The sequence below is a fragment of the Astyanax mexicanus genome, chromosome 8, assembly GCF_023375975.1.
Source record: "Astyanax mexicanus isolate ESR-SI-001 chromosome 8, AstMex3_surface, whole genome shotgun sequence".
Taxonomy (NCBI): Eukaryota; Metazoa; Chordata; class Actinopteri; order Characiformes; family Acestrorhamphidae; genus Astyanax; species Astyanax mexicanus.
In genome coordinates this window covers 56,020,182-56,048,118 of record NC_064415.1, presented here as the reverse complement: position 1 = coordinate 56,048,118, position 27,937 = coordinate 56,020,182, and the positions used below count along the sequence as shown (strand labels likewise).

Sequence of the window (27,937 nt, the reverse complement as noted above, 5' to 3'; positions counted from 1 at the left end):
TGTAAGCTTACTGTAAATAAACAGAAGCACTTTACTCACCCAAATAAACCATTTTCAGAAGAAAAATCTGTGTAGATTAACATTCAGCACTCGTATGACTTTTAAAGAAAATCCTCCCACCCAGCAGCTAGACCAGCTGAATTAGAAGGGAATTATGGCAGCACCCCTTTTCCTTACTAGTGTCGCATAATGTGGCTTATAATGCGAAAAATACGGTAGCTTTACACAAACTGCTTCAAAGCATGTCAAGTTATTATGTGAGCTCAAACTGCCTCTAAATTTGGATTAGGCCTGGATAAGCTAAAATGAAATTTTGGTCATACTTTAAATTCCTATTTTATTTACTACTTTATTGTTGCACAGAACCTACGAAAAGCTAACAAGAAGCATAAAGAGAATCATGCAAATCTGACCCCACCGACTATCACTTTAAACCCGTTCAAAGCGCTCCTGTAACATGTGAACAGCTGTGACGGCTTAGTCAAAAGAAGAGGGAGGGAAAGGGCAGTGTCTCGTCTCGAGCATCTCGAGCATCTCGAGCTTCTCTCCTGCGGGATGCACCGGGTGCAGGGCTTTCTGAACACACTGCTGTAATGAGAAGGAATGGATGGGAGGGTAAGAGAGCAGGAGGCTGAGGGAGATGAATAGAAAGAAAGATATATAGAGAAGGAGGAAAAAAACAAAAAGAAGACAGAGAGAGAGAGAGAATGTGCCATTAACCCTCTTCTTCTTCCTCAGGTGATGGTGGGGGTGATCAAAGGCTTTGATGGCATCGGTGTGGGGTCAGTAATAGAGTCCTGAGCTCAGTGGGAGGGAGGACCAATCAGCAGCGGCTCTGTGAAGAACTGCTGGGGGGGCTGGGGGAGAGTAGTGGTGGTGGAGTTGCTGGTTTTGATGGGGATCTATCAGCTGAATCTCTGAAGCTTTCACACCACACAGCTCCATGAATCACGCCCTGCAGAACCATCTATCTGAGCATTTCAATTAAGTACTAGCTGTGAGGAATTAGCTGTATTTGTTCTCCTATTTAAAGTAGGGCTGTCAATCTTAAAGCATTAATGCATACAATTAATTTAAATAAAAAATAAAATAAAATAAAAATCAGTTATGTTTTTTGTTTTAAACCTAAATTAATTACGCCACTAAGTTTGACCCCAACCTTTTACCACAATCTGCCCCGCCCAATGTGCAGATTATTTTTTTTTTGGTGTGGCGAGAACATGATCTGGACTCGATCAGACCCAGATATCAATTGTACTTCTTTTTAATTAAGCTAAATTGCTGATAAGGCACAGTTTCATCTGATATATTAGCAGAGAAGCACGTAATATACTGCTATGAACAAACGCTGTCTCTGCTGCTCCATGCTGTTTACACACTAATGTGCAGTACGTGCAGCGTTCACTGCTCACAGCCACGCTCCTCTGTTTTTATTCCTATTGTGCATATCATACATCCTTTATTCCAGCAACGCATGTTGGCTTTATCTCCCCCCAAACATAGAAATATATTTTAGTATTTTAACTGACATCACTAATATAAATATAATAGCTGCAATTATTTACATTATCTGCCATATTTGACAATGTGTGTGTGTGTGTGTGTATATGTGTGAATTTGTGAATGTGTGAGTTCTTCACATTCTGACGAAGTTTCATGATAAACAGACCAACATAATTGCTGTGCTCAATATTTTCTCATTTATTAGCTAAATTATGATTTTTTTTCCCCTATTTTCGTAAATTTGGCATTTTGAAGATTTTTTGGCATAGTAACAAATCCTGCTAGGTAGTAGTGTGCCATATCATATCGTACGCGATAATATCGCCAACATTTTTGAACATCGTGAACGATATTAAACCCTAAAATATCGTGCCACATCACCCACCCCTAATTATCACATCAGGGTGAGACTTTTTTTTGCTGTTTTTAGCAAAAGAAAAAAAATCACACTGTTCTTATTTCCCTTTATATATCTACAAGAGATTATATATCTGTCCAGTATCATTTGTTTTACTGCAGCACTGAAAATATGGAAATATATTTGGAGTGTGTTATTAGTATTGTGTAGTAGTGTATTCTTGAAAAAAAAAAAAAAAAAGTAGTGTTTTGTTATATCATCAAGAGTATCGTTATCACAAAAATACCACGAAATATTGTGATATTATTTTAGGGCCATATCGCCCACCCCTACTGCTAGGAATGTTTACATACAACAATCATGTCTGGAGACATAAAGCCTGCCAATATTGATATAAATGTCTAGATACAGCAAACTTTTCCAGATATGGTAGGAAGTGTCCCATTCTTTATCATTAATGCAGACCATCAGCAGACCAACTGAGGGACGGGTCACGGCACCACTGAGGTTTACACTCCCAAAAGCAGGTTCAATCAACCAGGGTATATCATCTACTGCCTTTTCCAGCAGCCTCAGCCGTAGCTTTCACAAATCACTGCACCTCAAACCTGTGGCTTTTCTAGGATCTGTTTCTGAATGATGGACAACGTTTTATTCACACGTTGTGGTGGATTTAAACTGAAAACACACCTGATGAATGATTTCAGCCACAGGTAATTGGTCCACATAAGACAGGGCTTCACTCTTCACTTCCCTTCTGACAGACCTGCGGAGAAACAAAAGAGAAATCCATTACATTCTGTTGTTGCAGACACAACAAATCTCCTCCTGAACGTGGGCTGCGCAGATTCCAGGCTTTCAGACAGAGAAACTTAAACAAAACAACACGACAACAAAGAGCTAAATTACAGCCTTACTCTAAACTAACTGCATACACCCTTAACCAAATGCAGCTTTAACTGCAGCTACTGCAGGAAGAGGACAATCTCTGGCACTTTAGAGCACTGCTCTCTTCTTCCTCCTCCTCTATCCGCTCTTCCTCTTCTTCCTACTCCTCTTCCTCTTCCTTTCACAGGCTTTTCACTTCGATGGCATGTTTTCAATCCTGCTTGACACCAGTCAACCTCTGTGAGGTCCAGAACAACAGAGAGAGAGAGAAAGACAGACAGATACAGACTAAGACAAAGAGAACAAAAAGGCCAGAGGGTGTTTTCACACCTTCCTTGTTTGGTCTAGACCTTTAGACTTTTCAATTTGGTTCAATTTGTTCAGATATTCAGAGTGCGTTAAGCAGCATTATGGGTAAAACCCATAGATTCCGCTGGTGATTTCTGTATCTACTCTAACTGTAGATTAGCCCTGTTGTATGATCAGAAAAAGGGGATTCTGAGGGTAATCTGTTATGCTCACACTACGGGGACTCAAATACTGGTATGGAGAAAGAAATCGGCACAACACCTGGAAAAGTAACTCACCAAACTGACAACATTATACAAACCAAGTGGTGCCAAGTATAGAGAAAAATATAGAGAACAGAGAGCGAGAGAAAGAGAGAGAGACAGAGATAAACACAGTCATTCTCAGAGAAGAAGCAGAGACCATAACACTATCAGCCAAATACGTCTCAGCTCTACATTATCACAGAAATCAGCTTAAACAGTCTAATCACAATATCTTGTTCATTTATCTTTTTTTCTTAATTTATTTGTTTATCTATATGAATACATTTTATATGTAAGGTATGTTCATGTATGTTTTCTATATTTATTGTTATTTTTTTTTACTTTTCTTTATTAACTTTCAATGCTTTGGCAAAGGGGTGAGAAAGTGAGAAAGAAAAAGAGAACAATAAAGAAATTGAGATACAGATAGGATGTAAAAGAGAGAAAAAGAGAGAGTGAGAGAGAGGGGATGCTAGAGAGAAGGCCAGAGGATGCAAAAGAGAGAGAGAGAGAGGATGTGAGAGAGAGAGACAAAGACAGAGAGGATGTGAGAGATACAGACTTAGAGGATGCGAGAGAGAGATAGATAGGATGCGAGAGAGCGAGTTGTTGAGAGAATGAAAGAGAAACAGGGCAGGGTGGTAGGGGGTGGTAGTGTTGTTGGGGGGGTGGGGTGATGGACAGTGTGCTGTAGTGCGAGACCCTCAGACAGTGGAATCCCCCCGGTATAGATGAGCTTATTTTACTGAGCTCTGAGGCTCTGCTGCGTTTCAATGGGGTTCTGTTTCAGGGTGATACACATCTGCAGACGCTGGAGGAACACTATTACACACGGGGGCAATCAAGTGACGTGTGTGTGTGTGTGTGTGTGTGTGTGTGTGTGTGTGCGTGCGCACAGAGTAGAGAAGGTGAGTGGCAGGTAATTTCAGAGGCGTCTTTTCCATGTGAGCTGAACAAACAGCAGCAGATGTAAGAGCATTTCCATGAAGAATGGCAGTGTGTGTGTGTGTGTGCTTGTGGAAAGTGTGTGTGTGTGTGTTTGTGTGTGTGTTGCTACATGTGTGTAAGGGGGGGTGGGGAATAAAGCGGGGGCACAGACTCGAACAGTTCGCTAGGAAAGAGGTTTTCTTATAACAAAACTGGACAATAATGTCCAGAGTTCACAGAGTGAAAGCACAAGAGTAGGTGTTTCTAATAAACCGTCCATGGAGTGTAAGTGTAAGATTAGACGTTTCTAATAAAGTGGCCAGTGAGTAGAAGCACATGGTAGGCGTTTCTAATAATCTGACCAACAAAAAGATATTTAGAGCAAAGGTTTCTAATAAAGTGGCCAGTGAGTAAAATCACATGGTAGGTGTTTCTAATAAAGTGGCCAGAGAATGGAAGCACATGATAGGGGTTTCTAATAATCTGACCAGTAAAAAGATGTTTAAAGCAAGGGTTTCTAATAAAGTGGCCAGAGAGTGGAAGCACATGGTAGGCGTTTCTAATAAAGTGGCCAGTGAGTGAAAGCACATGGTAGGTGTTTCTAATAAAGTGGCCAGAGAGCGGAAGCACATAGGTAGGGGTTTCTAATAAAGTGGCCAGTGAGTAAAATCACATGGTAGGTGTTTCTAATAAAGTGGCCAGAGAATGGAAGCACATGATAGGGGTTTCTAATAATCTGACCAGTAAAAAGATGTTTAAAGCAAGGGTTTCTAATAAAGTGGCCAGAGAGTGGAAGCACATGGTAGGCGTTTCTAATAAAGTGGCCAGTGAGTAAAATCACATGGTAGGTGTTTCTAATAAAGTGGCCAGAGAGCGGAAGCACATAGGTAGGGGTTTCTAATAAAGTGGCCAGTGAGTGAAAGCACATGGTAGGTGTTTCTAATAATCTGACCAGTAAAAAGATGTTTAAAGCAAGGGTTTCTAATAAAGTGGCCAGTGAGTGAAAGCACATGGTAGGTGTTTCTAATAATCTGACCAGTAAAAATATGTTTAAAGCAAGGGTTTCTAATAAAGTGGACACAGAGAAATATAAGGTAGGTTTTTCTATTAAAGTGGGCTGCCTACACACTCGGTCTGAAACATGCAGAAGTGTGTGTGTGTGTGTGTGTGTGTCTGAAATGTATTATCTGCATTGATTTGGCTGTAAATAAATAATTTAAGTAATAACTACAGGTTGCCATCAAATTGCAAGGTTGTGTCTGCTGTTTCTGTTGTGTCTGAGGCGCGGTGTATCTGAACAATTCAATAACATCCTTGGAAGTTTTGGCAATTACGCTTCTCTGTGAACTTTCAACCGACGGGCTTTAGAAAATTTATATCTGCCGGCTCCCCCTAGAGGACCCTCCCCGTGTAATGAGAGAGTGCTCTCATTTTCTTATTACTCCTCCTGATTTATTTTTCATTTGGTAACATCACCTGACATTTAATTACTCGGAGGCTCGAGGCCTGCGCGGCGCAGCTGACGCACTCACCCCCCCGGGCCAAGCTGAATTACAATACAATCTCATAAAAGAGTGGGCCCACATCATAAAGAGGACGGGAGAGTCTATTAAAGCGTCGCTCTGCACGGAAACGCAATTTTCTTAATGGAGAGGGCTTAGATACAGTGCTGAGGTGGAAGCAGCAAAGAAAGAGAAACATAGATTTAGTGTTGTCAGCTCATCCCCACCACAGAGAGAAAGAGAGAGAGACAGAGAGAGAGAGAGATAAAGAGTTCAGTTATAAATACACCAAAAACACCAGAATCACCAGATTCTAATACAGAGATAATCATATAAATTATATAATTTAAAAAATAATCTAAAATGTCCAAAAAATCAATTACAATGATAATTAATTATCATTGTTTATCAATTATTTATGTATATGTGAATTGTTTATGTATATGTTATAACTGATCAATCGTTTTTGTTTTCTTTTTTTTCTTTAATTAATCATTTAATTAATGAATGCTTTGGCAATACTGTAATTAACAATGGAGAGAGAGAGAGAGAGAGAGAGAGAGAGACGCACACTCTTGTAGGTCTAAGCAATAAAACCATAGCACTAATAATTTATCATCTGAAACTCACCATTAGTGTGTAGTCACTCCCCCAGGCTACTTTAGGTAAACTTGTAGCTCATAGATAATGAATAACTACTTGGCCTCTGTGTTGTTTTAGGCTGTAAGAACAAGCATCATTCTCAGATCTGCAGTAACTCTCTATTGGCTGTGCTCTCAATACTGTTCACTCTGTAGGTAATTTATGTTAATGAATAATTGAGAATGAATGTTTGTTCAACTCCACACAGTATTAAAATTAATAAAAAAAAAATTTTTAAAAAAAAACTTGTTAATTTTAATTTGAGGCAATAAATTACCTAAAAAATGATTTCAGTAGACTTAACTTATTAGGGTTTACACAGTGCACACGAGTCTAAAATACTTAAATAAACTAACAATTACACTGTGAACATGGTCAGCACAAGTCACTTGATTTACTCAATTCTATATAACGATTATGTGCATTATTCACGCTCATTTAAAAAAAAAAAAATATGCTCAAATTGTTTGAGTTATTAAAATTTAAATGGTTTAAGGCAATCCTTTCTTCAAATCATTTGAGTTTATTTAACTTGCCATGTTTTACAATGCAGATACTCTGGTCCATCCCTAGATACAACCCAGCAAAAAATATGCTTTTTTTTATCATCATCATCATCAAAAAAAAAAAAAAAAAAAAAAAAAAAAAAATCTCAAGCTTTGGACTGCTTGCTGCCTGGCGTGCCTTTTTTTAATGCTAGTCGAAGTGCTTTGGACATTGAGGTGCAAGGTCCAGCCCCTGCTCCAGCAAGGTCCAGCATTAATGAGCGGAGATGCTTTAGCACAGCTGCACATCAGGAGAGGTCACTCCATCTCTCATTTCCTCACAGCTGTGAGCCTCGCCTAGCTTTTCTAATATTCTTCTCTGTCTTCTCATTTCCCCTCTTTCTGTCCGTCTCTCTCTTTATCCTTTTCTCTCCATTTTCAGTCTCGCTCTCTCTCTCCTATGTCTCTTTTTCTTTCCTCTACACAGTGAAGACAGCTTGTCTGCTGCTCAGTTTCTGACTGCAGGTAAACGGTCACCTTGTACCTCGTCTGGACCATAACAGCCCTGGCTATTTCTGTCACATCTGGAGCAGAACGGCTCCGCACGACCTCATGTTCTGTCCCACATAGCAAAAAATGTGGCTTTTCTGTCTCTCAGACCTGAAACTAGTCCTGAATTCCTACAGAACACAGACCAGAACCAAACCACTGTATTTTTTTCCATTGCATTCATTAGCAGTAATTAATAAAGGCAAGGACTGGTAACTTACAATTAAACAATTGGATATTTGACTTGCACTCACTACACCCATACAGCTCTGGAAAAAATAGGAGACCACTTAAAAAAATTGAGTTTCAAGAGTGACAAAGTTATCCAAAAGCAGTGTGTAAGACTGGTGGAGGAGAACATGATGCCAAGATGCATGAAAACTGTGAATAAAAACCAGGGTTTTACCTCCAAATATTGATTTCTGAACTCTTAAAACTTTATGAATATGAACTTGTTTTCTTTGCATTATTTAAGGTCTGAAAGCTCAGCATCTTTTTTGTTATTTCAGCCACTAATTATTTTCTGCAAATAAAATATTTTTGTTTGGAATTTGGGAGAAATGTCCTTGTTTTATAGAATAAAAAACAAAAAAAAAACTTCATTTTACTTAAACATATACCTATACATAGCAAAATCAGACAAACTGATTCAGAAACTGAAGTTGTCTTGGAAGTGCTGCCACTATTATCGGGAGATTGCCGAATTCGAATCCTTTTTATGTAGCTTGCCATCAGCTACCAGAGCCCCGAAAGAACACAGTTGGCCTTGCTCTCTCTGGGTGAGTACAGTAGATGGCGCTCTTTCTTTTCCCTCATCAGTCTTAGGGTGATGTGGATCAGCACAAGGCTGCGTCTGTGAGCTGATGTATCAGAACCGAGTCGTTGCGCTTTCCTCAGAGTGTGCTGTGATGCTACTAGTTCAAAAAGAGGTGGAGTCTGACTTCACATGTGTCGGAGGAGGCATGTGTTAGTCTTCACCCTCCTAGTGTTGGGGCATCACTAGTGATAGGGAGAGTCCTAATGAGTGGGTTGGGTAATTGTCCGTGTAAATTGTGGAGAAAATGGGAAAGAAATTAGAAATATAATAAAATATATATATAAAAAAGATTCAGGAAGAAACTTGTTAAGATCTTGCTGATCACCATAAAACACATTTACTCTATAAACAAACACAAAAACTGCCTTCCTGAAGAAACGTGAAGCTCGGCGCTCGGAGGAAACTCGCTAACAGCCATCTTTATTACCGGCCGAGTCTAAGTGACAGCTTGTCCAATTAATGGAAGAGCTTCTTCATTTTGCTCGTTTTAATTCGAGGCTTTGGAGAGACAGCGTGCTGCGTCAGAGCTAATCAGTGGGGCGGTAATAGAACAGGGAATGGAAGGAGGAGTGAGGGAACAAGAGAGAGAGAGAGAGAGAAGCTTTTTTTGTATAAAAAAAAGAAACTGGTCGCAGGCTGCCCGAGGCGGGAGTTGAAACCATACGACTAAATCCTCATTTCACATGCTAATTGGTTGTAAAGCATCTTTGATGATTCGATTAGGGCATAATGCTATTTATTTGAGCCAGCAAACAGTGATTTAACAACATCTGCAGGCCTCGCAACACCCCTTATTTATCGACAGGAACTACTACAGCTCTGATTAAACAGGGGACGTCCAAACACACTGATTTTTATAGCATTTTCTATTAAGGTGAATCAAATTTCTTAAATCGACTAATTGTTATGAATGGGCTTGTCAGCATTACGCTGTGCGTTTACCACATGCTAGTGTTAGCTTGTGCTAAACTGCAAAACACGAACAAGTTAGTTTATGCTTAACTTCGATAGAAGCACAAAACTCCTTATTTTAATGTTTTTATTTCTCAGTCATCTGCTAGCTTGCCACAGAGAGTAGGTACAGATCCCTCCCTCAGAGGAAGTCTGCTGGTGTTTTGTAGTGTTTATACAGGCAGTCAAGACCCAAGTGGAAATACAAAAGCATACAAAAAGTAAGTTTTTCACAATATATGACCTTTAAACTAAGAATACATTTTTATTCTATTTATATCAGTTTGGTCCAAACCAAATCAGCAAGTGTGAAAGATGCTACAAAATTGGTCAAGATGAGCAAAATGTGGTCTGATCAAAAGAGGTTATCTTGGTCTAGATCAATTGAACCGTGTTCTGGTTTGTTTGCAGCCTGACGACACTTTTTGTCAAGAAATGTTGACATTTTCATTAATTTAAAACAGGCTGTTTTGCAGAATTTTCCCTCACTTATTGCAGAAACTAAATAGGAAAAAATAGGAAAAAGAGTGTAATGTCTGGCTTTGTTAGAGCCTTGAGTCTTAACTTCTAATTACAGTCTTACCAGAAGCAGTTCTACTTTAATTGTATTTGATCACAGATTAATTGGGATTTCACTTTAACTGAGACATTACATTGGAGTTTAACAGCAGGGAGAAGCCTAAAGTAAACATTAGGCACCACAGATGGAGGAAGGAAATCATGGCACGGTGCACTACTGCCACCTTGTGATGCTCTCCTCACAGCACCACAGCGCAGTGGCTGGGGCTCTCAGCTTTTTGGATGATGGAACACAAAATATATCTAGTGTAAACAGTGATAAAGCTTTCTTTGGCTAATCCAAGTATATGTGGTGAATTTTGTGCCAAAAAAAATAGAATCCACAATCAAAATTTTAAGTATCAAAAGTAAAATGTGTATGTTGCAAATTGAACAGAGAAAAAAAAAAGCAAATATATGTTTTTAAAAAAAGATTGGCGGCTTAATTATTCTTTGCAGTTATTTTTTAATAATTATATTTTGGATTTTGCCAGTCTTTGCTTTCATTGTTGTGTTTTTTAGGGTACCCGTCAATCCACAATCAGGTGACCAATTGAGATTCAAGGAGAACGCCTTTTTCTAAGCCCCACCCACCTGTGACAACTGTGCAAACCTCAGAAGCAAACAAGAGATTCCAGAAGCAAAAGTAGTCTTTAACAGCAAAAAAATCTATAAACAAACCACAAAAAGACAAAAATAAAAGCAAAGACTGGAAAAATGCAAACTGAAATAGATTAAAAAAAATCAAAGAATAATAAAGAAACAAAATATATTTAAAAATAAATATTTGCTATATTTTTTTCTGTTTTGAATCTGCCCCACCTATAAACCCATACATCACCCAATGCCCCTCCCAAACTACCCTTCCCATTTTTTTGCCTTTTTTCAAATATGAGCTGAGGGTGGAGTCACCCCTTAATCTGAGCAGTAAACTATTAGAAACAGGACCAGCTCTCGTTCATCCATCATTCCATTAACAATTAAAACAAAAATGGACCTTAATGCTACAACGTTACGTAGTCAGGAACGTCAGGAACGTACTGTGCACGGGTGATACCATATCACTTAGAGTGAGAAGCAGGACTTAGGTGCTAAATCCTGCAGCTGTGCAGAACGCAGCAGCTCAGCGGAACAGCTGGAGCTAGCGTAGCTTTAAAACGCAGTAATGGCCTCCTCTAGGAGGAAATGAGCTGGGAGGAACGTCACCTCCCTTAGAGCCTATTCAGCTCTGGACAAACTGGATGGTGTCCTGATTTGTCCTGTGCTGCAGTGGCCATAGCAACAGTTGCACGGCGGTTATTAACAGGTCATTAGAGGGAGCCTATATCCCAAATAAGGGCTTTTATTTGATCGGTGTCCTGGGGAGCCAAGCCAAAGCAAACTGCAGTCTTTCAGAAGAGTCTTTTAGACAATAAAAAGCAGGTAATTGGACCATCCTGTGGCTCGTGGTCTGAGGTGTGTTTATTCACTCGTTTTACGATCCGGGCCTCAGCTGTAAGCGCACGTTCCCCATAGACGGAAACCGTCTCGCGTGTGGAACCTCCGTAAGTGAAGTTAGCAAATGTGTCAATCAGCGCATTACGCCCAACAAAACAAAGAGTCATCCATAATTGACACGGAACAAAACAGAGAGTCATGCATAAATTTAGCCATAATTGCCTCCGTAATTACATTCAAATATGACGCTTTCGTGAGCCACTATCTCTCTTTGCCGCTCATTACCATTTTCTCATTCAATACAATCATATTTAGAGCCCTGATGTGTTTGAAGTGACTGTGCAGGACATTCTATTGTCTAGAAAAATGAACAAAATTACACTGATCAGCCAGAACACTGCACTGACAGACGATGTGAATAACACTGATTGTACATCTAGTTCCAGTGGCACTTGTCAGGGGGTGGATATGGCTGCAACTAACGACTATTTTAGTAGTCAATTAATCTGACGATTATTTTTCGATTAGTCGCGATTATTTTTTGACACGCCTCTTTTTGCACTTCCTACTGGTGATTAACATTTATAGAATAGATATATAGAAACAAATAGATATAGATATTATAGATCAACTAGAATTTATTTCTAGCAAAATAATATATGCTTTCTCCCACTGCGTGTTCGTGTTGAAAGTGCTGGAACAGTGCTGGAACTTTTTTTCAGTATGAGCTCAGTCCTCAGAGCGGAAGTTTAGAAAATATGCGCGGGTTAGTCTGTGGGAGGTGCTGGTAACCAAGGTAAGATGGATAAACACTTCAGAAATGAGTGGCATTTTCAGATCTTTTAGATTAAAAAGAAAAAATGTCTGTATGCAAAAATCACAATTACTCTGGAATTGTGATTTTATTTACTGAAAAGTGCATTAAAACTGTAATTTGAATTAACCAAATTAATCGTGAAAATCGCCCAGCACCAACACTGAGCATGTGCACATCACCTTCTCACACTTGCAACCTCTAACCTTAGCTATAGCCCAGAGACGCACTATACTTACGTTATTTCCACAGGCTGTTCAGCAGTAGTGGTTAAGTTGATGGCTTCTCTGGTTATCTCCACTTTGCGGACGCTTCCAAAGAAATCGGTGATGAGGACGCTTCCAGGGTCCCGCAGGAACAGGTCAGTGCGGTGGCCAGGAGTGGAGACACACTGGCTTTTCGGGCACACCTTGAACTGGAACACAACACAAAGAAAATTCAATGAAAGTTAATTCACAAAGCAAATCGCCCGACAGGAAATAAGAGCGAAATTATTCATGAAATCTTCTTGTGCTTCATAGTTTAACTCATAAATCATTAGCATTGTAATAGCATTCGCCTATCGGGAACAAATACTGGTTTGCATATATAAATTCGATTTGTTTGAGATTGCTGGGGGATTTATATGGGAGATGTCAGGGTGAGAGTGAAGAAGGCCTCTGAGATTACAGTTAATTACAGGTGGTTCAAACAAACCCAACGCACAGCAGCCAGCGTGTCTAGAACTCATTTCTATAAATGCCAGCGTGAGAAGAGCTGCTGAAACAGTTCACAACTTACAGCCTCATTCGTATTCGGACGGTGGACTCAGTTTAGTAATAGTGCTCATTTTCATATACATAATGTGAATTTACAATGAGTTTAGGTGAACAGACAGGCAGAAGCTCTTAACAGATCAGTGGTCAAAAAAATGTAAAAATTATCTAAATTAATCACATTTCCCTGGATAAATTTCAGAGTCATCTAGGGTCAGGTATTACACAGTAAGTATTACAGTACTAGTTCTATTTCAATGTATAAATAAAGCACCATCTCTTTCACAATCAAATTAAAAATAAAAGCTTTTCACCTCTTTCTACATGCTGTTTAAGGTACACTTGAGATTCACCTCATGTTTATTTACAGCACTGCAGGTTTACTTCAGATATATAAACAATGTATCTTTAATTTACCTCAGGTATACTTTATTTAAAAAAGTTACTTTATTTCAGTAATTCAGTTAAAATGTGAAACTCATATCATATAGATGTATTACACACAGAGTGATCCATTGAAGCGTTTATTTCTTTTATTGTTGAAACCCAGAAATCAGTGTCTCTGAAAGTTAAGATTATTATATAGGACTAATAGTGCAGGCAGTGTGCCAAGTCCTGCTGGAAAATGAAAAGTTGTCAGCAGAGGAAAGCGTGAAGTGCTGTAATATTGTGTGGGGAAACAAAACTGCACTGACTTTAGACTTGATAATAAAACACAGTGGATCAACACCAGCAGATGACATGTCTCTCCAAACCATCACTGATTGGTGGAAACATCACACTAGACCTCAAGCTGTTTGGACTGTGTGTCTCTCCACTCTTCCTCCAGACTCCGCTCCCTCGATTTACAAAAGTATCAATTGGTCTTATATAATACTCTAATACTTTTCTGAGACACTGATTTTTGGGTTTTTATTGTGTGTAATACATCTAAATAATATAGGAGTTCCACATTTTGAACTGAATTACTGAAATAAAGTAACTTTTCTTTTTTTAGATGCACTACTATATACTGTACCTTGGGTTCACATAATATTGAAACAAATAAAGCTAAACCTGATTTTCATACCTCAGTAGGTAAACCTAATATTAGCATTGCAAATGCAAACAATATAAACCGTTTATTCTACATGAAATTATAGTGTGTAAAATTTTTAATTCAGTTCATACTAAAGAAAGCAAAATGTGTTGCTCAACCAGCGTAAAAGATCAATTGAATAGCTTACCACCACCACCCCCCCCCCCACACACACACTACTGCAGCATCTGTACTGTACTATACAGCAAAACAATACCCTTCAACTGCTGCAGCGTACAACTATAATACATACATTTCAGACTGTCTCTCAAATTAAATGGAAGGCTTTTAACCTGTAATGTAGCGCTGATTAGCGTAAAAATAGGAAATTGGAGCTTGCCACATTCAGCAGCCCAACATATTTCCAGATGTCAGTTCCTCAGGCTGAAATTGAGTTACTTCAAAGCACTGTGCGTTCAGCAAATTGGAGGCAAGGTGAAATTTCCTTGAGTGCATACTTGACGCCTGCTGAACTATTCCAAACGGAGCTAAATGAACCCGCAGCATTGTGACGGATTCTGCAGCTCAGCAACAGAACCAGCAGCACCACCGAGGTGAGAGACTGTGAGAGGGGGTGATGCTGAGCGGTGAGCTATCATTGTAATTTCATCCGAGAGCGGCTCTTTCTTTCAGGATTAAACAAATGTCTCGTCCGGGAGGAAATCCATAACGCTAATCCTGAAGAACGGTCTGGAAAAAAGGGAAGACCCAGACGGCAAAAAGGATCAGCGCTGAATAAAGGCCCATTTACTGGACCTGTTAGATCTGGGTCAGAGTCAAGCAACAGTAAACGCAATACTGTAGATGCTGAGTATCTGAGATTCATACTGTAGAAGCAAAGCTAAGATTCATACTGTAAAAAAACAATTAAAAACATTAAAGAAGCTTAACCTTAAATTCATACCGTAGAAAGTGTGTTTGCTACTCATAATGTACAAAGCTAAATATACAGAAGACAAACCTAAGATTCATACCGTAGAAGATAAACCTGAGATTCATACTGTAGAAGCAAATCTAAGATTCATACTGTACAAAAAAACTAAACCAGAGACTCATATTAAAGAAGCTTAACCTCAAATCCATACTGTAGAAAGTATGTTTCCTATTCATAATGTATAAAGCTAAATATATAGAAGATAAACCTAAGATTCATACTGTATACTGAACCTGAGGTTCAGAATGTAGTAGATAAACCTGAGATTTATATTGCAGAAGATAAACCTGAAATAAACCTAATATTCATACTGTAGAAGTTAACCTGAGATTCATACTGTAGAATATAAACCCAAAATAAACCTTAAAATTCATACTGTAGAAGCTAAACCTGAAATAAACCTAAAATTCATACTGTAGAAGTTAACCTGAGATTCATACTGTAGAATATAAACCCAAAATAAACCTAAAATTCATACTGCAGAAGCAAAACCTGAGATAAACCTGAGATTTATACTGTAGAAGATTAACCCGAAACAAACCTGAAATTCATACTGTAGACGCTAAACCTGAGATAAACCTAAAATTCATACTGTAGACGCTAAACCTGAGATAAACCTAAAATTCATACTGTAGAATATAAAGCTGAGATTCAAACTGTAGAATATAAACCAGAAGAAAACCTAAAATTCATACTGTAGAATATAAACCTGAGATTCATACTGTAGACGCTAAACCTGAGATAAACCTAAAATTCATACTGTAGAATATAAACCTGAGATTCATACTGTAGACGCTAAACCTGAGATAAACCTAAAATTCATACTGTAGAAGTTCACCAAGGATTCATACTGTAGAATATAAACCCGAAATAAACCGGAGATTCATACTGTAGAAGCTAAACCTGAGATAAACCTAAAATTCATACTGTAGAATATAAACCCTAAATAAACCTACAATTCATACTGTAGAAGCTAATCCTGAGATAAACCTAAAATTCATACTGGAGAATATAAACCTGAGATTCAAACTGTAAAATATAAACCAGAAAAAAAACAAAATTCCTACTCTAGGAGATAAACCTACAATTCATACTGCAGAAGCTAATCAACTTAAGTCTGCTATTCAAAACTGTATAAAAAAATGAGATTCATACTGTAGCATTTCCAGTAGGAATCTATAAATTCATACTGTACAACTACACTAGTGATTCACACGGTAGAAGCTAAATCTGAGGAGGAAATCAATAATATTGACATCCTAAAGAATGTTGTGGAAAAGGGATGACAAAAAGCATGAGTGCAGAGTAAAAGCCCATTTGTTAGCCTGTTTGATCTGGGTAGGTTTGAGAGTGTGGAGGAGGACAGCATTTTAAAAGACACACAAAAAAAGGCAGATCAAAATCGATTCAGCTGGAGTGGGCGGTATATGCCCGACCAAGTCAGATGAGTGGATAACGAAGCACGGGTTGGTGAGGCCTTCAGAGAAAAGGTCTACCTCCTGTCTGTTTCAAAGCACCTTGACCCACGCCGTAGATTAGCCATTCTTTTTAAAGTGGGGGGACTGCGTTCACCACCGCCACGCTGTTTCATCTGCCGCTGCAGGGGGCACTCAGAGAGGCAGCTGCTCAACCAGACCCTACACATACACACAAGATCTTATCTCTGTACATAATGGTATAGGAAAACGCACAATGGCCTTTGGACCCTGTTAAAAGAAACAGGAATGGGAGTTACTTAACCTATCCTTTCAAGCAGTCATCTGCCAAGTGTGCTGTAGTGTTCCTGTAGTCGTCAGTAATGGAGTAGATGAGATTGATAAATTAGGCAGAAAAATCTAAATAGAGAAATTTACGAGACTTTAGAGACTGTAAGAGTTTTTATTAAATTTGCAGTGAGTTGAAGAAGGTTGATATTTCTGCTAAAGAGGGAAGAAAGTAAGAATTTCAAGGTAGGAGTTTTAATCGGACAGTAAGAAGAAGCTCAAAATCTGTGTTTAGCACATTTGTAGACATTGTTAACTAGCTTAAAGCATTGTTACCGTATTTTTCGGACTATAATGCACACTTAAAATCTGTCAGTGTACCTTATAATTCGGTGTACATTATGTATAAATTCTACCAGTCAGGTATTAAGGAGCAGTAAAGCCACTTCACTGAAGTTCAGCGTTAACGAAGCTGGATCAGCATTAGCATTAGCCGCTAACCTAGCTAATCTCAAGCTCTTTCGCCATTCAGAGGTGAATATTATCGGCCTGTAGCCCGCTGCTAACTCCGGCTAGCACTGCTGGAGCAGCATTAGCATTAACTGTTCTAAGCGCTAGCTCTTTTGCCATTCAGAGGTGAGTATTTCAAACTGTAGTCTGCGAGTTTACCATGTTAAAACAAGCTATGTGGGATCAACCACTAGCTAATATCGCCCTAATATTGGCTTACCAGAACCCTCAGGGTTCCTCAGTGTAGCGCTGTCTGGTAGCATTTACATCCCGCTAATGCTGCAGTTAGCTGCTAATGCTAATATTGCTGCTGCTGCTGTTGCTGCACCCAGCCTTAGTTGAAATCTGGAAATTTAAGCTTACTATATAAATGGAGGTGCTTTACTCACCCAAATAAATAGTTTTTAGGAGAGAAATCTCTGTAGATTAAGATTCATCTCTGGTCTGACTTTAAAAGGAAATGATTTTCTTAAGAAATACAGTTTTGTTTACTTAGCTTAGCTCTGCACTCTATAAATACATATTTAGAACTAATCCCATCTCTTTAGCTCTTTAAGTTGCTCATAGATGTCATAATTCTGATCAGAGGAGTATTGGTCCTCCCTTCTGCAGGTTGCTTCTTCCTTCAGCTTTGAGTTAGTTTGCTCATTTGTGGGTTTTATGTTTTGTTTCTTGTTTTTTGTCTGTTGTCTCATTGCTGATTTATGTACAGCTGCTTTGAGACAATATTTGCTGCAAAATATAGAACATTTGATTTGATTTGATTTAAAGGTGCACTTACCAGATCGTTCATGTTGGCCTGGCTAGCAGGATGAATGTCCTCCAGGAACTCCAGCAGGTAGAAGGTATATCTGTCCATCAGATGAACCCCGATGGCAAGGTCTGGCTGATGCTATAGATCAGACAAAAACACAGATTGCTGCAGTAACAGCATCGACTCAAATGGAAAGGCTTTCTACTAAAAGGCAAAACCTTGCTGAATTGACTGCACTCAGCCCCATGAGAGCATTAATGAGAACAGGTATTGACGCTGGATGATTGGTTTTAGCGCTCCAACTCATCCTAAAGGTACTGGATGAAGCTTGTTTTTACTCCAGAGAATCCAGATTGACTGCTCTACAGCCCTTTGCCTGGGGGTTTACTGGGTAAGCTGCAGCCTTTACTCAAACAAACTCACACTGGGTGCTTCTGCGTTTGGTATACTTACCGAAAGAGAGTCCTCGCCCACCTGGCTACTAGCCAGAGCCATGATGTTGGGCGAGTAGAAGCGCTCGTACATGGAAGCTCCCTGGCAGGTGTCAATGATGAACAGCAACTCGTTGTACCTATAAAATAATAAAAACATTTAAATAAAAAAAAACAAAGCTCTGGGGCAATGGGGATGTCAACTTGGACTACATGAACAAAACATTGGAACATCTGCTCATAATTTCTTTAAATATATTGGAAAAAGAGTACAGTTTATCTTGCTTTTGTTGAAGGAACTTTCTTTTCTGTCTAGGGAATCTTGAGCCGTTTCTCAATCAGCGTTCTTGTCTTGTCTTGACTCAAGAAACGTCATCAGTCGCAGCCCAAGTACTGTTCCATTTAGCCAAGTTCACTACAAAACAGAATGCACCTCGCAACAATAGCGTCAGAGAAAAAAATAGTTTTGAAGTTATCTTTAGGTGAGAATGTAGTGCTTTACACTTCAGATATGTTTATTATTTGTTAAGGAAGCGGCTATGTAAAATTGTGCTCCAATTTTCTCGAAACAAAGCAGCTGTTTCAATTACAGAATAAAAGTCCTGCGTCCTCTCATCCTCAGGAGTGTGCACTCGTGAGTCGAACTTACCAAGTCCATACTGTCCGGAAGTACAAACTTGTGTACTTTGTATTAAGTAACGGCCTGGGATCATTGCTGTGAGGACTTTGAGGACTCACTCAGTGATAAGCTTCTTAACGAGGACAAGATATTAGATGATCATCACCCACCTCATCCCCACCCTAGAACATGTTGGCTGCTTAAAAAAAAAAAAAAAAAAACCTTAACAGCGCAATATGACTTAGTATACTAATAAAGGCCTGAATCAGGGCCTAAATTTTTCAGTGCAGGATTATGGGTACTGTGAAATCTACTCATCCTATTAAGTTGCCATGGCTACTTAAGAAAAATATCTACACATTTAAGGTACAGTTTTTTATATTATTGATATTATTATTATAAAATTATAATATATTTACAAAACTTAAATTAATGATCATTAAGGTCACAGACCTTTTAAAATGGACAACGTAACAGAAAAAAAATTATGAACAACACAAGGACACGAGAGCCAAAGAACAGCAACTAATCCTCCTGCTCTGTCAGCCTGTTGCCACGGCAACCGCGGACCCGGTGCCCATTCATAAAATGCAAAACTTGCAAGATATTTGATTTATTTTTTATATTTTTAGTTCTGTAAGGAGGCCTAACCATGCGACCTCCATTCCCAGAAAACAGGAAGACGAGGAGTGGAAAGAGAAGAAAGGAGCTCTTGTTGTGAAAGAAGTGCGGATGTAATTGTGGAGTCACAGAGCGAAGCTGTGGACAAAAGGAGCTTCGGCTGCAGCAATTTGGTACATCAACCCTCCAATTACCACATCAGCGGGCAGCCGAAGAGTGACGGGCTGAGCTGGCACCGCGTGGCCCTCGGGGCTTAGAGCCATAATGGTGGGATGGAATCTTTTACTGCCCATCACATTTACCTCTCTGCTAATTACACAGCGCCGGACCCTAAACGTGCAATTAGCATGGTTAAAAAACACACCATTAATAGATTAGACTGATTCAATAGAGGAGCGCTCTGCCTCCGGAGGTTCGGATGGGTCGAAGGGCGTGCCGTAGGCAGAGTGGCAGCGTAAAAGGTTTGGCTGTTGTTGACTCCAAACCATTCAGAGTCAATGGCAACATTTCAAGGACATATCAACCAAAAACAAATGGCAGCATTCATACGGCTTTATCAGTGACTGGGCTTTGTCCACTACACAAAGAGTGCTGGCCAAAAACTGGCAAACAGTAGCGAAACCAAATAAAACTCAATGATTTTCAACAGTTTTGCCAATTTGTTTTTTTTTTACAATCACTTAAATTAGGTAGTATAAAGTTATGTTTGTCTTGCTTTAAAAAGAAAATGTAATTGCATAACTACAAATAAAAAAAAATTTAAACTATGTATTTATATAATACAATTATATAATCCCAGCACAACATGACAGGAAGGACACTTAAACTTCAAGGGTTGGTTTCCCAGACAGAAATTAAACCTAGTCTTGGATCAGGAGATTGCTGATTCGAATCCCGGTCATGCAGCTTGCCATCAGCTGCCGAAGCCCAGAGAGAAAACAGTTGGTTGGACTTGTTCTCTCTGGGTGGGTACAGTAGATGACGCTCACTCTTTCCCCTCATCACTCCTAAGGTGATGTGGATCAGCACAATGCTGCGTCTGTGAGCTGATGCATCAGAACCGAGTTGCTGCGTTTTCCTCCGAGAGCGCTGTGATGCTACTTTGCAAAGAAGCGAAGTCTGACTTTGCATGTATCGGAGGAGGCATGTGCTAGTCTTCAACCTCCTGGTGTGTTGTGGCATCACTAGTGATGGGGGATATACAGATGACTAGCAGCTGAATTGGTTGGACAATTGGCCAGATGAATTTGGAGAAAAAGGAGAAAATTAGACTAGGATTAATCCCAGCCTTAATCTTGTCTGGAGAACTAACCCTTTATTTGATAATAGTTGTGAGTATATCATGTGTTGTGTTTACGCACTTTGAGACACGGACACGGTAAGTAGACTCTTAACTGTCTCTGAATCACTTTTATTTGGCAGAGCACCGAAAGTTTGATGCATCCCTTGTAAACAATTCCATACTAGTGTTCTTTCCTCCTGCAAATTCCTCAAAACAGCTTTACCTTCTCTTCTGCCACATCTGCTCAAACGCATCAGCGAGCTCCACGTTGCTGATCTCCTCCGAGTCCTGGAATTTCAGAAAGCCGTTGCCGCCGTGACCTGTGTGCATGAGCAGTGTTGTAATTACTGTAATTATTAAAGAGAAATTATATGGAAAGATATTCTGTTTACAAGCAGGCTTCTCACGGTTGTTTCATAAACCCCAATTACTTAAGCTGATCACAGTTATTATCTAGAATAGTGAACTTCATGAGGGAAACTCACACCGGTTGCACAGTTTCAGTGGTTTTCTAGGTTGTTGCACACACACTTCAGCGTGTGAAGATTTTGCCATGTCTTTATGAACAGTTTCTGTTATGATGCATGACAAGGTTGTTGCTATAGTGATATATATCCTTTGGTTGCTATGGGGTTGCAAGTTGTTTGCTTTGGTTATTGCTACGGTGTGGATACATGGTTGCTAGGGGGTTAATAAGGTCTTACTAGAGGATGCTATTGTGACGCTTAGTGGTCCAAATCTAATTTCTGAACAAAAATAAAGTAAAAAAAAAAAAAAAAATTAGAAGAAGATAAGTCAATTGATATGACTATTTATTACTGAATTATTATTCAGAAGAGGTTAGCTTGTGTTTTTACTTCCGAATACAGGATAAAAAAAAAATCTATTTTTCCATTGTATGTACAGTAAAATCCACAGTGTTAAAAATACAGTGTAAACATGTTTAAAATCATGTTTAAAAGTTTTGGCTGTGTAGTGGTATTACATCATACTACAACATCCACTGAAATTATTCAATAATTCAACCTGAAACACATTGATACTTTAGCACTATAAATCTTCACTACACAGTTGTACAGGATTTGTTAAAGAGGCATAAGATTAAAGCTTTCAGATAAAATGTCATTACTATGACAGGTCTATTTGGGAGAAGTGGATTCTGTACCTGTCAGGTAGATGAGGATGTTGCTGCGGTCGTCAGACAGTAGCCGTTTGGAGCGAGGGGTGCTCTGCGGGAGCCGTCCAGTCAGGACTCGCAAAAAGTTCTCTACAGTCACCTAAAAACAGCAGATCAAAAGATATCAACTTATCAAAGTTTCTATCCCTTTTTACCCAGTTTAACATTCAATTTCTGTATCACTGAGCTTAATATTAAGTTATTTACGTGAAAATCCAGTTATTTTAGTGTTAAACTATAAACAAATTTTTTAAACATTATTTTGGAGAAAGGAAATATTGCAATATTTGGTTTTGCAACCAGAGTAGCTCAAATCTGTCTGTCCTTACTAAATAAAACGTAAACTTTTCTTTTATTCAAGTTTATATACAGCTCTGGAAAAAAATTAACAGACCACTATTTTATATGTATAAGTTTAAGTAAAATGAACATTGTTGTTTTATTCTATAAACATTGTCATTATAAATATTGTCATTTAAAGCATTTATTTGGTGAAATAACAATAAAGATGCAGAGCTTTCAGACCTCAAATAATGCAACAAAAAAGAAGTTCATTTTCATAAAGTTGTAAGAGTTCAGAAATCAATATTTGGTGGAATAGCCCTGGTTTTTAATCACAGTTTTCATGCATCATTGCATCATGTTCTCCTCCACCAGTCTTACACACTGATTTTAGACTTTATGCTGCTTTACACCTGGTGCAAAAATTCTAACAGTTCAGTTTGGTGGTTTGATGGCTTGATATGATCATCCATCTTCCTCTTGATTATATTCCTGAGGTTTTCAATTTGGTAAAATCAAGAAAAAAGGATGATTATGATTCAAGTTCTTGCCAAAACACAGCCTTAATATATTGTCGGAATTAAATGTTTATTTTATGTTTACGTTAAAAAATATATTTTTTGTAAATTACACTAATAAATCATAGTCTTGTTCTTTGAAATCTCCCTTTCTCAGAAACTGAGATGGTCTCATTAGTAAAAAATATAATTTGATGATATTTCTGTCACAAACCACAGATTTACAGAAACATAACTCGAAAATAAGTGTGACCAAAAAAACAGATAACTGCACCACAGCTATGCTCAAACTTTATCACCAGCATCAGCATTTTTGTTTAGTTGTTTTGACAGGAAGTGGGTTAGACAGAAGCAGCCTTTGCTTCAGGCAAAAAGGTACAGTGAAGGTCTAAACGTGATCTGTTTATCGCTACCCACCTCATAGCCGCGGTAATCCACCTCCACATCGTCTCCGTAAACATTCAGCTCCATGTTCTTGTGGCTGAACACTGTGGCCGGCTTGGGGTTTCTGTGGTTGCAGGCCATGTCATCAGCCAGCATCAGCACGATGTGACTGGAGGAGGTAAAAGAGAAAACATGTCCAATTAGAAAGAAACCTGGAAAGGAACCAGGAGAAGGACGAAGAGAGGAACCGAGCGCATCCAATTAGAAAAGCACCTGAGAGCAAAACACAGCAGATTTCACTGGGACTTCATTAAAATGTTCAAGTTCACTGATCTCACTTTTCTAAAGTTAAACACACAACTGCAAGTACGGAACAGTCAATACATATTATTAGGTTATAGTTAGGCCCAATCCCATTTCATCCCTTGGCCCTACCACTTACCTGATTCTTATTAGTCTGGAGGTGTAGTTTAGGGGAAGGGATAGGGCTTATTAGCTCTTCATACAGAGATTTTTCAGATGCACACTTTAAACCGAGGGGTATGAGAACCACTGGTAAGATAGCACTGGCACAAGAGACCAAAGAAAAAAAATCACAAATGTAAGTATTTACATGTTCCTTGTTAAAAGCGAAGATTAGCATTATATTACCATGATTTAATGTGTAGTTTTAAATGTTTTATGGACGAGTTCTTCATAACGATCTCTAGTAGTTTGTATCAGTTTCTAGTTAGCTAGCTAACTGTCCCGTTACACCTTAAATGGAAAAATAGAATAGAATAAAATAAAATAAAATAAAATAAGAGCTAATCAAAGCTAATTTCAGCTTCCCATCACAGAGAAATTAAGGAATGGACAGTAAAAATTAATTTCTGCACCATCTCTGAAGACAGAAATAAAAAAGCCCTAAAGTTAACTAGCTAACCAGCAGCAGCTATGTTAGTGAACTTTAGCGCTCCTGAGTGATAACATATCGGGTGCTTAAAGGGCTGTCCCAGTTTTTAAGGTGGAGGATTTTACCCCTAACTATATATCTAAGTGTTAGAAAAATCCAATTCCACCTTAAATCATGCAGCAGCCTCAAGTGCCAGAATGTGACTGCTGCATCATTAAAGGTGGAATGGACATTTTGGCTGGCTAACTTGCTAGCTAATGAGACTTACTACAAGCATTTTAAGTATGTTAAAAAGAAAAGGGCCATAACATATAAACAACCATGTTAAACAATCAAAGAAAATCAAAGACAATACTACATCTGTGGGTTTACCTAGTCACTTTTCTGATAACTCTCCATTTAGAATCTTAAAAATCTCAGTTCAAAGCCCTAACACTCCCCTACACCCCTACCCCTCTATTCCAATTAGAAACAGGGCTACCTACCCCTAGTGTACACACAAAACAGAGAAATAAGCCTAAAGGTATGTGCAGGGTAGTGCTAGCATTTTTTTAACTAAATGCAAAAAAGGAACAACATAATATGTTGTCCTGCTTTGCCTGAAGGACAAAACAAAGTTTTGCCAAATCTCCTCTTGTCTCTTGACTGAGCTGACAGGCAGTAAATATGCTGGTGATAAAGTGCTTGTGGAGTGAAAGGACCTTTCAATGAGAGTTCAGTAAAGCAGAATTTGTCCCCAGCCGTTTGCAGCAGCAGCAGAGGAAGCTGAAGCTCCGTTATAAATCACAGCACATAAAAAGAAGCCTAAATCTCCCAGGTGGGGCCATCGATACACACTCCACTGCTCAGAGACCATAAGCTGATCTGGATCAATTTCTGCCATTCTGAAATAATGGTTAAGATTATGATTCTCTAGTGCTACTTACTGCCCCTTAAGAGCGACTTCTGTCTGAAAAAATGTCTACGTACAGCTTCTGTCTGACAGCTAACAGAAATCATTAGCGGCTGTGTAAATTTCACTAGCCACAACCAGGCCTGATTACTGCCAGACCTGTTGAAATTTAAGAACAGATGAGGAAAACAAAGTCATTGACATCTATCAGTCTGAAAAAGCTTACAAAGACTAATTTTTTTAAAGCTTTGGGTCTCCAGCAAACCACAGTTATTATTCACAAATGGAGTAAACATGGAACACTGGTTAACCTTCCCAGTGACTGCCCTACTGGAATTACCTCAAAAGGGCATGGACAGCTCATCCAGGAGGTCAAAGAAGAACCCAGAACAACATCACACACACAGAACATATGTGCATAGTACATTTTATAACTAATTACACATATATCTACAAATATAATTACATATCTACAGCTATAATTAAACATATATCTACAAATAATCGCAACAAAAATCTCCAATATATTTGCCAAATATACACATTCAAATATACAGTAACAATCCTTGTTTAAAATCTGATTCTTTAAAATCTGCATCATGTCTACTGTCTTCAAGATGAGCCATTAAGACATTCTGTTTTTTATATTATTATTACTTGTTATTATTTATCACTCAGACATTTTACGAAATAAATTTGTCCTAATTAACTTTTTTATAAACATTTAAATCCTTTTACTGTGGTAATTACTGCCTCTGCAGCGCCCTCTCAGGTTCAACTGTGCTATAGGTGTGGATGATGTGTCCGTGTACTTTGGTACCCAGAGACATCACAATATGCAAATGAGTCTATTAATAATACTACCTTCTCTTGAGGTCCAACCATCTGCGTCTCACCACTATCATAGGCACACTGCTGCTGCAGCTCCGCCAATCAGCTCTCTCTCCTGCTCCGCTCCTAAACCCATACATCACCCAGTGCTCCGCCCAAACAACCCCTCCCATTTTTTGTAGCCGTTTTCAAATTTGAGCTGAGGGTGGAGTCAGCAAAAACCAGGGGGGTCAGTACCTTCTTAAAGGGTCCTAGAAAACAACCTACTTTTATTTGTAGACTCTTAAACCAGGAAATGAACCACATAAGCATTTAAAGTTGTAATTGTGTTTTTTAAAGACTGTAGCTGAACAGCACAAGCTTTGCTGTGTTTTGTTAACAGATACCTGTCTGGAATGCCCAGCCTCTTCACGCTCCTGTACACAGACAGCACGTTGGCAACATGTCGATAGTTAAACCAGAACCTGGATGTGCAAACCTGGAGATAAACAGAAACACACACTGTTAGGTGAAGATCAGCATTTTGTTCTTAGACAAAAACTAACTAAAGCAAATACAGCTTACCAGCACTGCCCAGTTGTTGGTGTGACCGCTGCTGAAGAACTGAGAGGCTTTAGTCTAAAAACACAAGGAAACACAAGAAACAGACTGCTGTCAGCAAGGAGAATGAAAAGTAGGTAGCCCAGGTAGGTTTCTAAAAAAGATTATTGAATCGATTTGATATAATATAATTTCCTCTCATATAAATTTAATACACAGTACTCAGTGTATCATTTAGAATGTCTCCTAATAGTAAACTAGCTGTTGTCCATAGCTATTATTTTAGCTCATATTTATGCAGTTTAATGCTATGATATCAGAGACAGTAAAAGAGACACACCTAGCAAATAGCTAGCTAAACTAACCTACACAACTCAGTTAGATACAGGGGTGAAAATGTCTAAAATAGCTTTCTATCAACATAAACACTTTACTAAACTTATTATTAAGCTTCTCTCTGTTGAAAAAATAAACAGAATAATACTATAAAACACACATTATTGACTATATAATACTAGCAGAGTAACAATGCTAAGCTAGCTTTACTGTATTAGCGTTAGCTACGCTGTTGTGTCGAATTGAGATACCCATTCATATATGCTTCTTTCCACTAGTGCGCATGCGCGGACCTAATTTTTTATAATATAATGTGTTTTTATGCTAATTCAGATGTACTTGGGTACATGTGGAAATGACAGCTACTAAGAAAAGTAATATTAGAATAAATACAATAAAGAAACATACAAAAACGGGGTCAAATCACACCTATGTCCTTAACTGTAAAAAAAACAGTATCAAATCACCCTTTTCCTCCTAACTGTACCCTAATGTATTCATTCAGGCTTTCCAAATATCTTACCCAACATTTCAGTAGGAAGCATTTTCATATATTGCGCTTTTTCTGGTCTTTTTACGTTAAAATACACGTTAGAGTAGCACGGTTTGACAGTGTAGCACAAATCGACAAACCACCCCGGCACTGAGCTCAGCTCTTTCAGAGAAGAAATCCCCGCTTTAACCGCCGAGAAAAGCTACAAACAGCACACTCACCTCAAAGCTATTGCCGTGTATCACTGGCAGAAAAACGAGCACATTAATAAAAGCAAATATTGACAGAAATGTGAAATAATTTGCCATGATGAAATTTCATCTGGGAGCAGCTGCAGCTTCGCCCTCTGTTCTAGGAAATCGAAATCTCCCTTTCAACATAAAAGTCCTGAATTCAAAATAAAAGTGCAGTATGTCGTAGGGAACAGCTGGCACTGAGATTAACCCAGATCCCACAGCCCAACTGAAAATAGTGCGTCAAAAATAGAATATATATATATATACACTGTGATTTTCTTTATTTGTTTATTTGATTTATTTTCTAAATTGTAGGTTAATATTAAAAACACAAAAACAATTAGGGACACATATGGAATTTGCTTAGTACACAAAAAAGTGTTAGTCCTCCACAATGCCCAATACTGGTCGTGTACTTTAAAAGAAATTAATTTACACTCATTTGTATTTATTTTAAAGTTAACGGGGTGTCTGTAAGGTGTATCAATACAAGGTAAAAATTATGATAAATATGCTAGTGAAAAGTACAAAATTGGGGTTTCTTAATAACTGACCAGAGAGTGGAGTCACAAAGAAGATGTTTGTAACATTTTTTTTCAGGATTAACCAGATTGTAGATTGTAGACACCCACCAGCTGTGAACATGAATATAAAATGAGCAGCCAGGGCATAATTTGGGTA

The 27,937-nt window shown here is 38.6% G+C and overlaps 1 protein-coding gene across 2 annotated transcripts in view; it reads right to left on the bottom strand.

Moving 5' to 3' along the window:
• pigk (phosphatidylinositol glycan anchor biosynthesis, class K) overlaps positions 1-27,403 on the bottom strand; it is a 35,577-nt gene extending 8,174 nt beyond the window's left edge. The window contains exons 1-10 of one of the 2 annotated variants that reach the window (XM_007250667.3): positions 27,242-27,403; positions 26,216-26,269; positions 26,038-26,129; positions 23,067-23,202; positions 21,838-21,949; positions 20,896-20,992; positions 18,173-18,290; positions 17,747-17,857; positions 12,225-12,400; positions 2,552-2,627 (exon numbers count right to left, since the gene is read on the bottom strand). In XM_007250667.3, coding sequence (XP_007250729.2) covers positions 2,552-2,627; positions 12,225-12,400; positions 17,747-17,857; positions 18,173-18,290; positions 20,896-20,992; positions 21,838-21,949; positions 23,067-23,202; positions 26,038-26,129; positions 26,216-26,269; positions 27,242-27,328 — 1,059 coding nt within the window. In that variant the 5' untranslated portion in view covers positions 27,329-27,403. Of the gene's footprint in view, positions 1-2,551; positions 2,628-2,656; positions 2,988-12,224; positions 12,401-17,746; positions 17,858-18,172; positions 18,291-20,895; positions 20,993-21,837; positions 21,950-23,066; positions 23,203-26,037; positions 26,130-26,215; positions 26,270-27,241 lie in introns of those variants that run through there. The other variant, XM_049482900.1, reaches the window with a different exon arrangement.
• Positions 27,404-27,937: the final 534 nt, after the last annotated feature.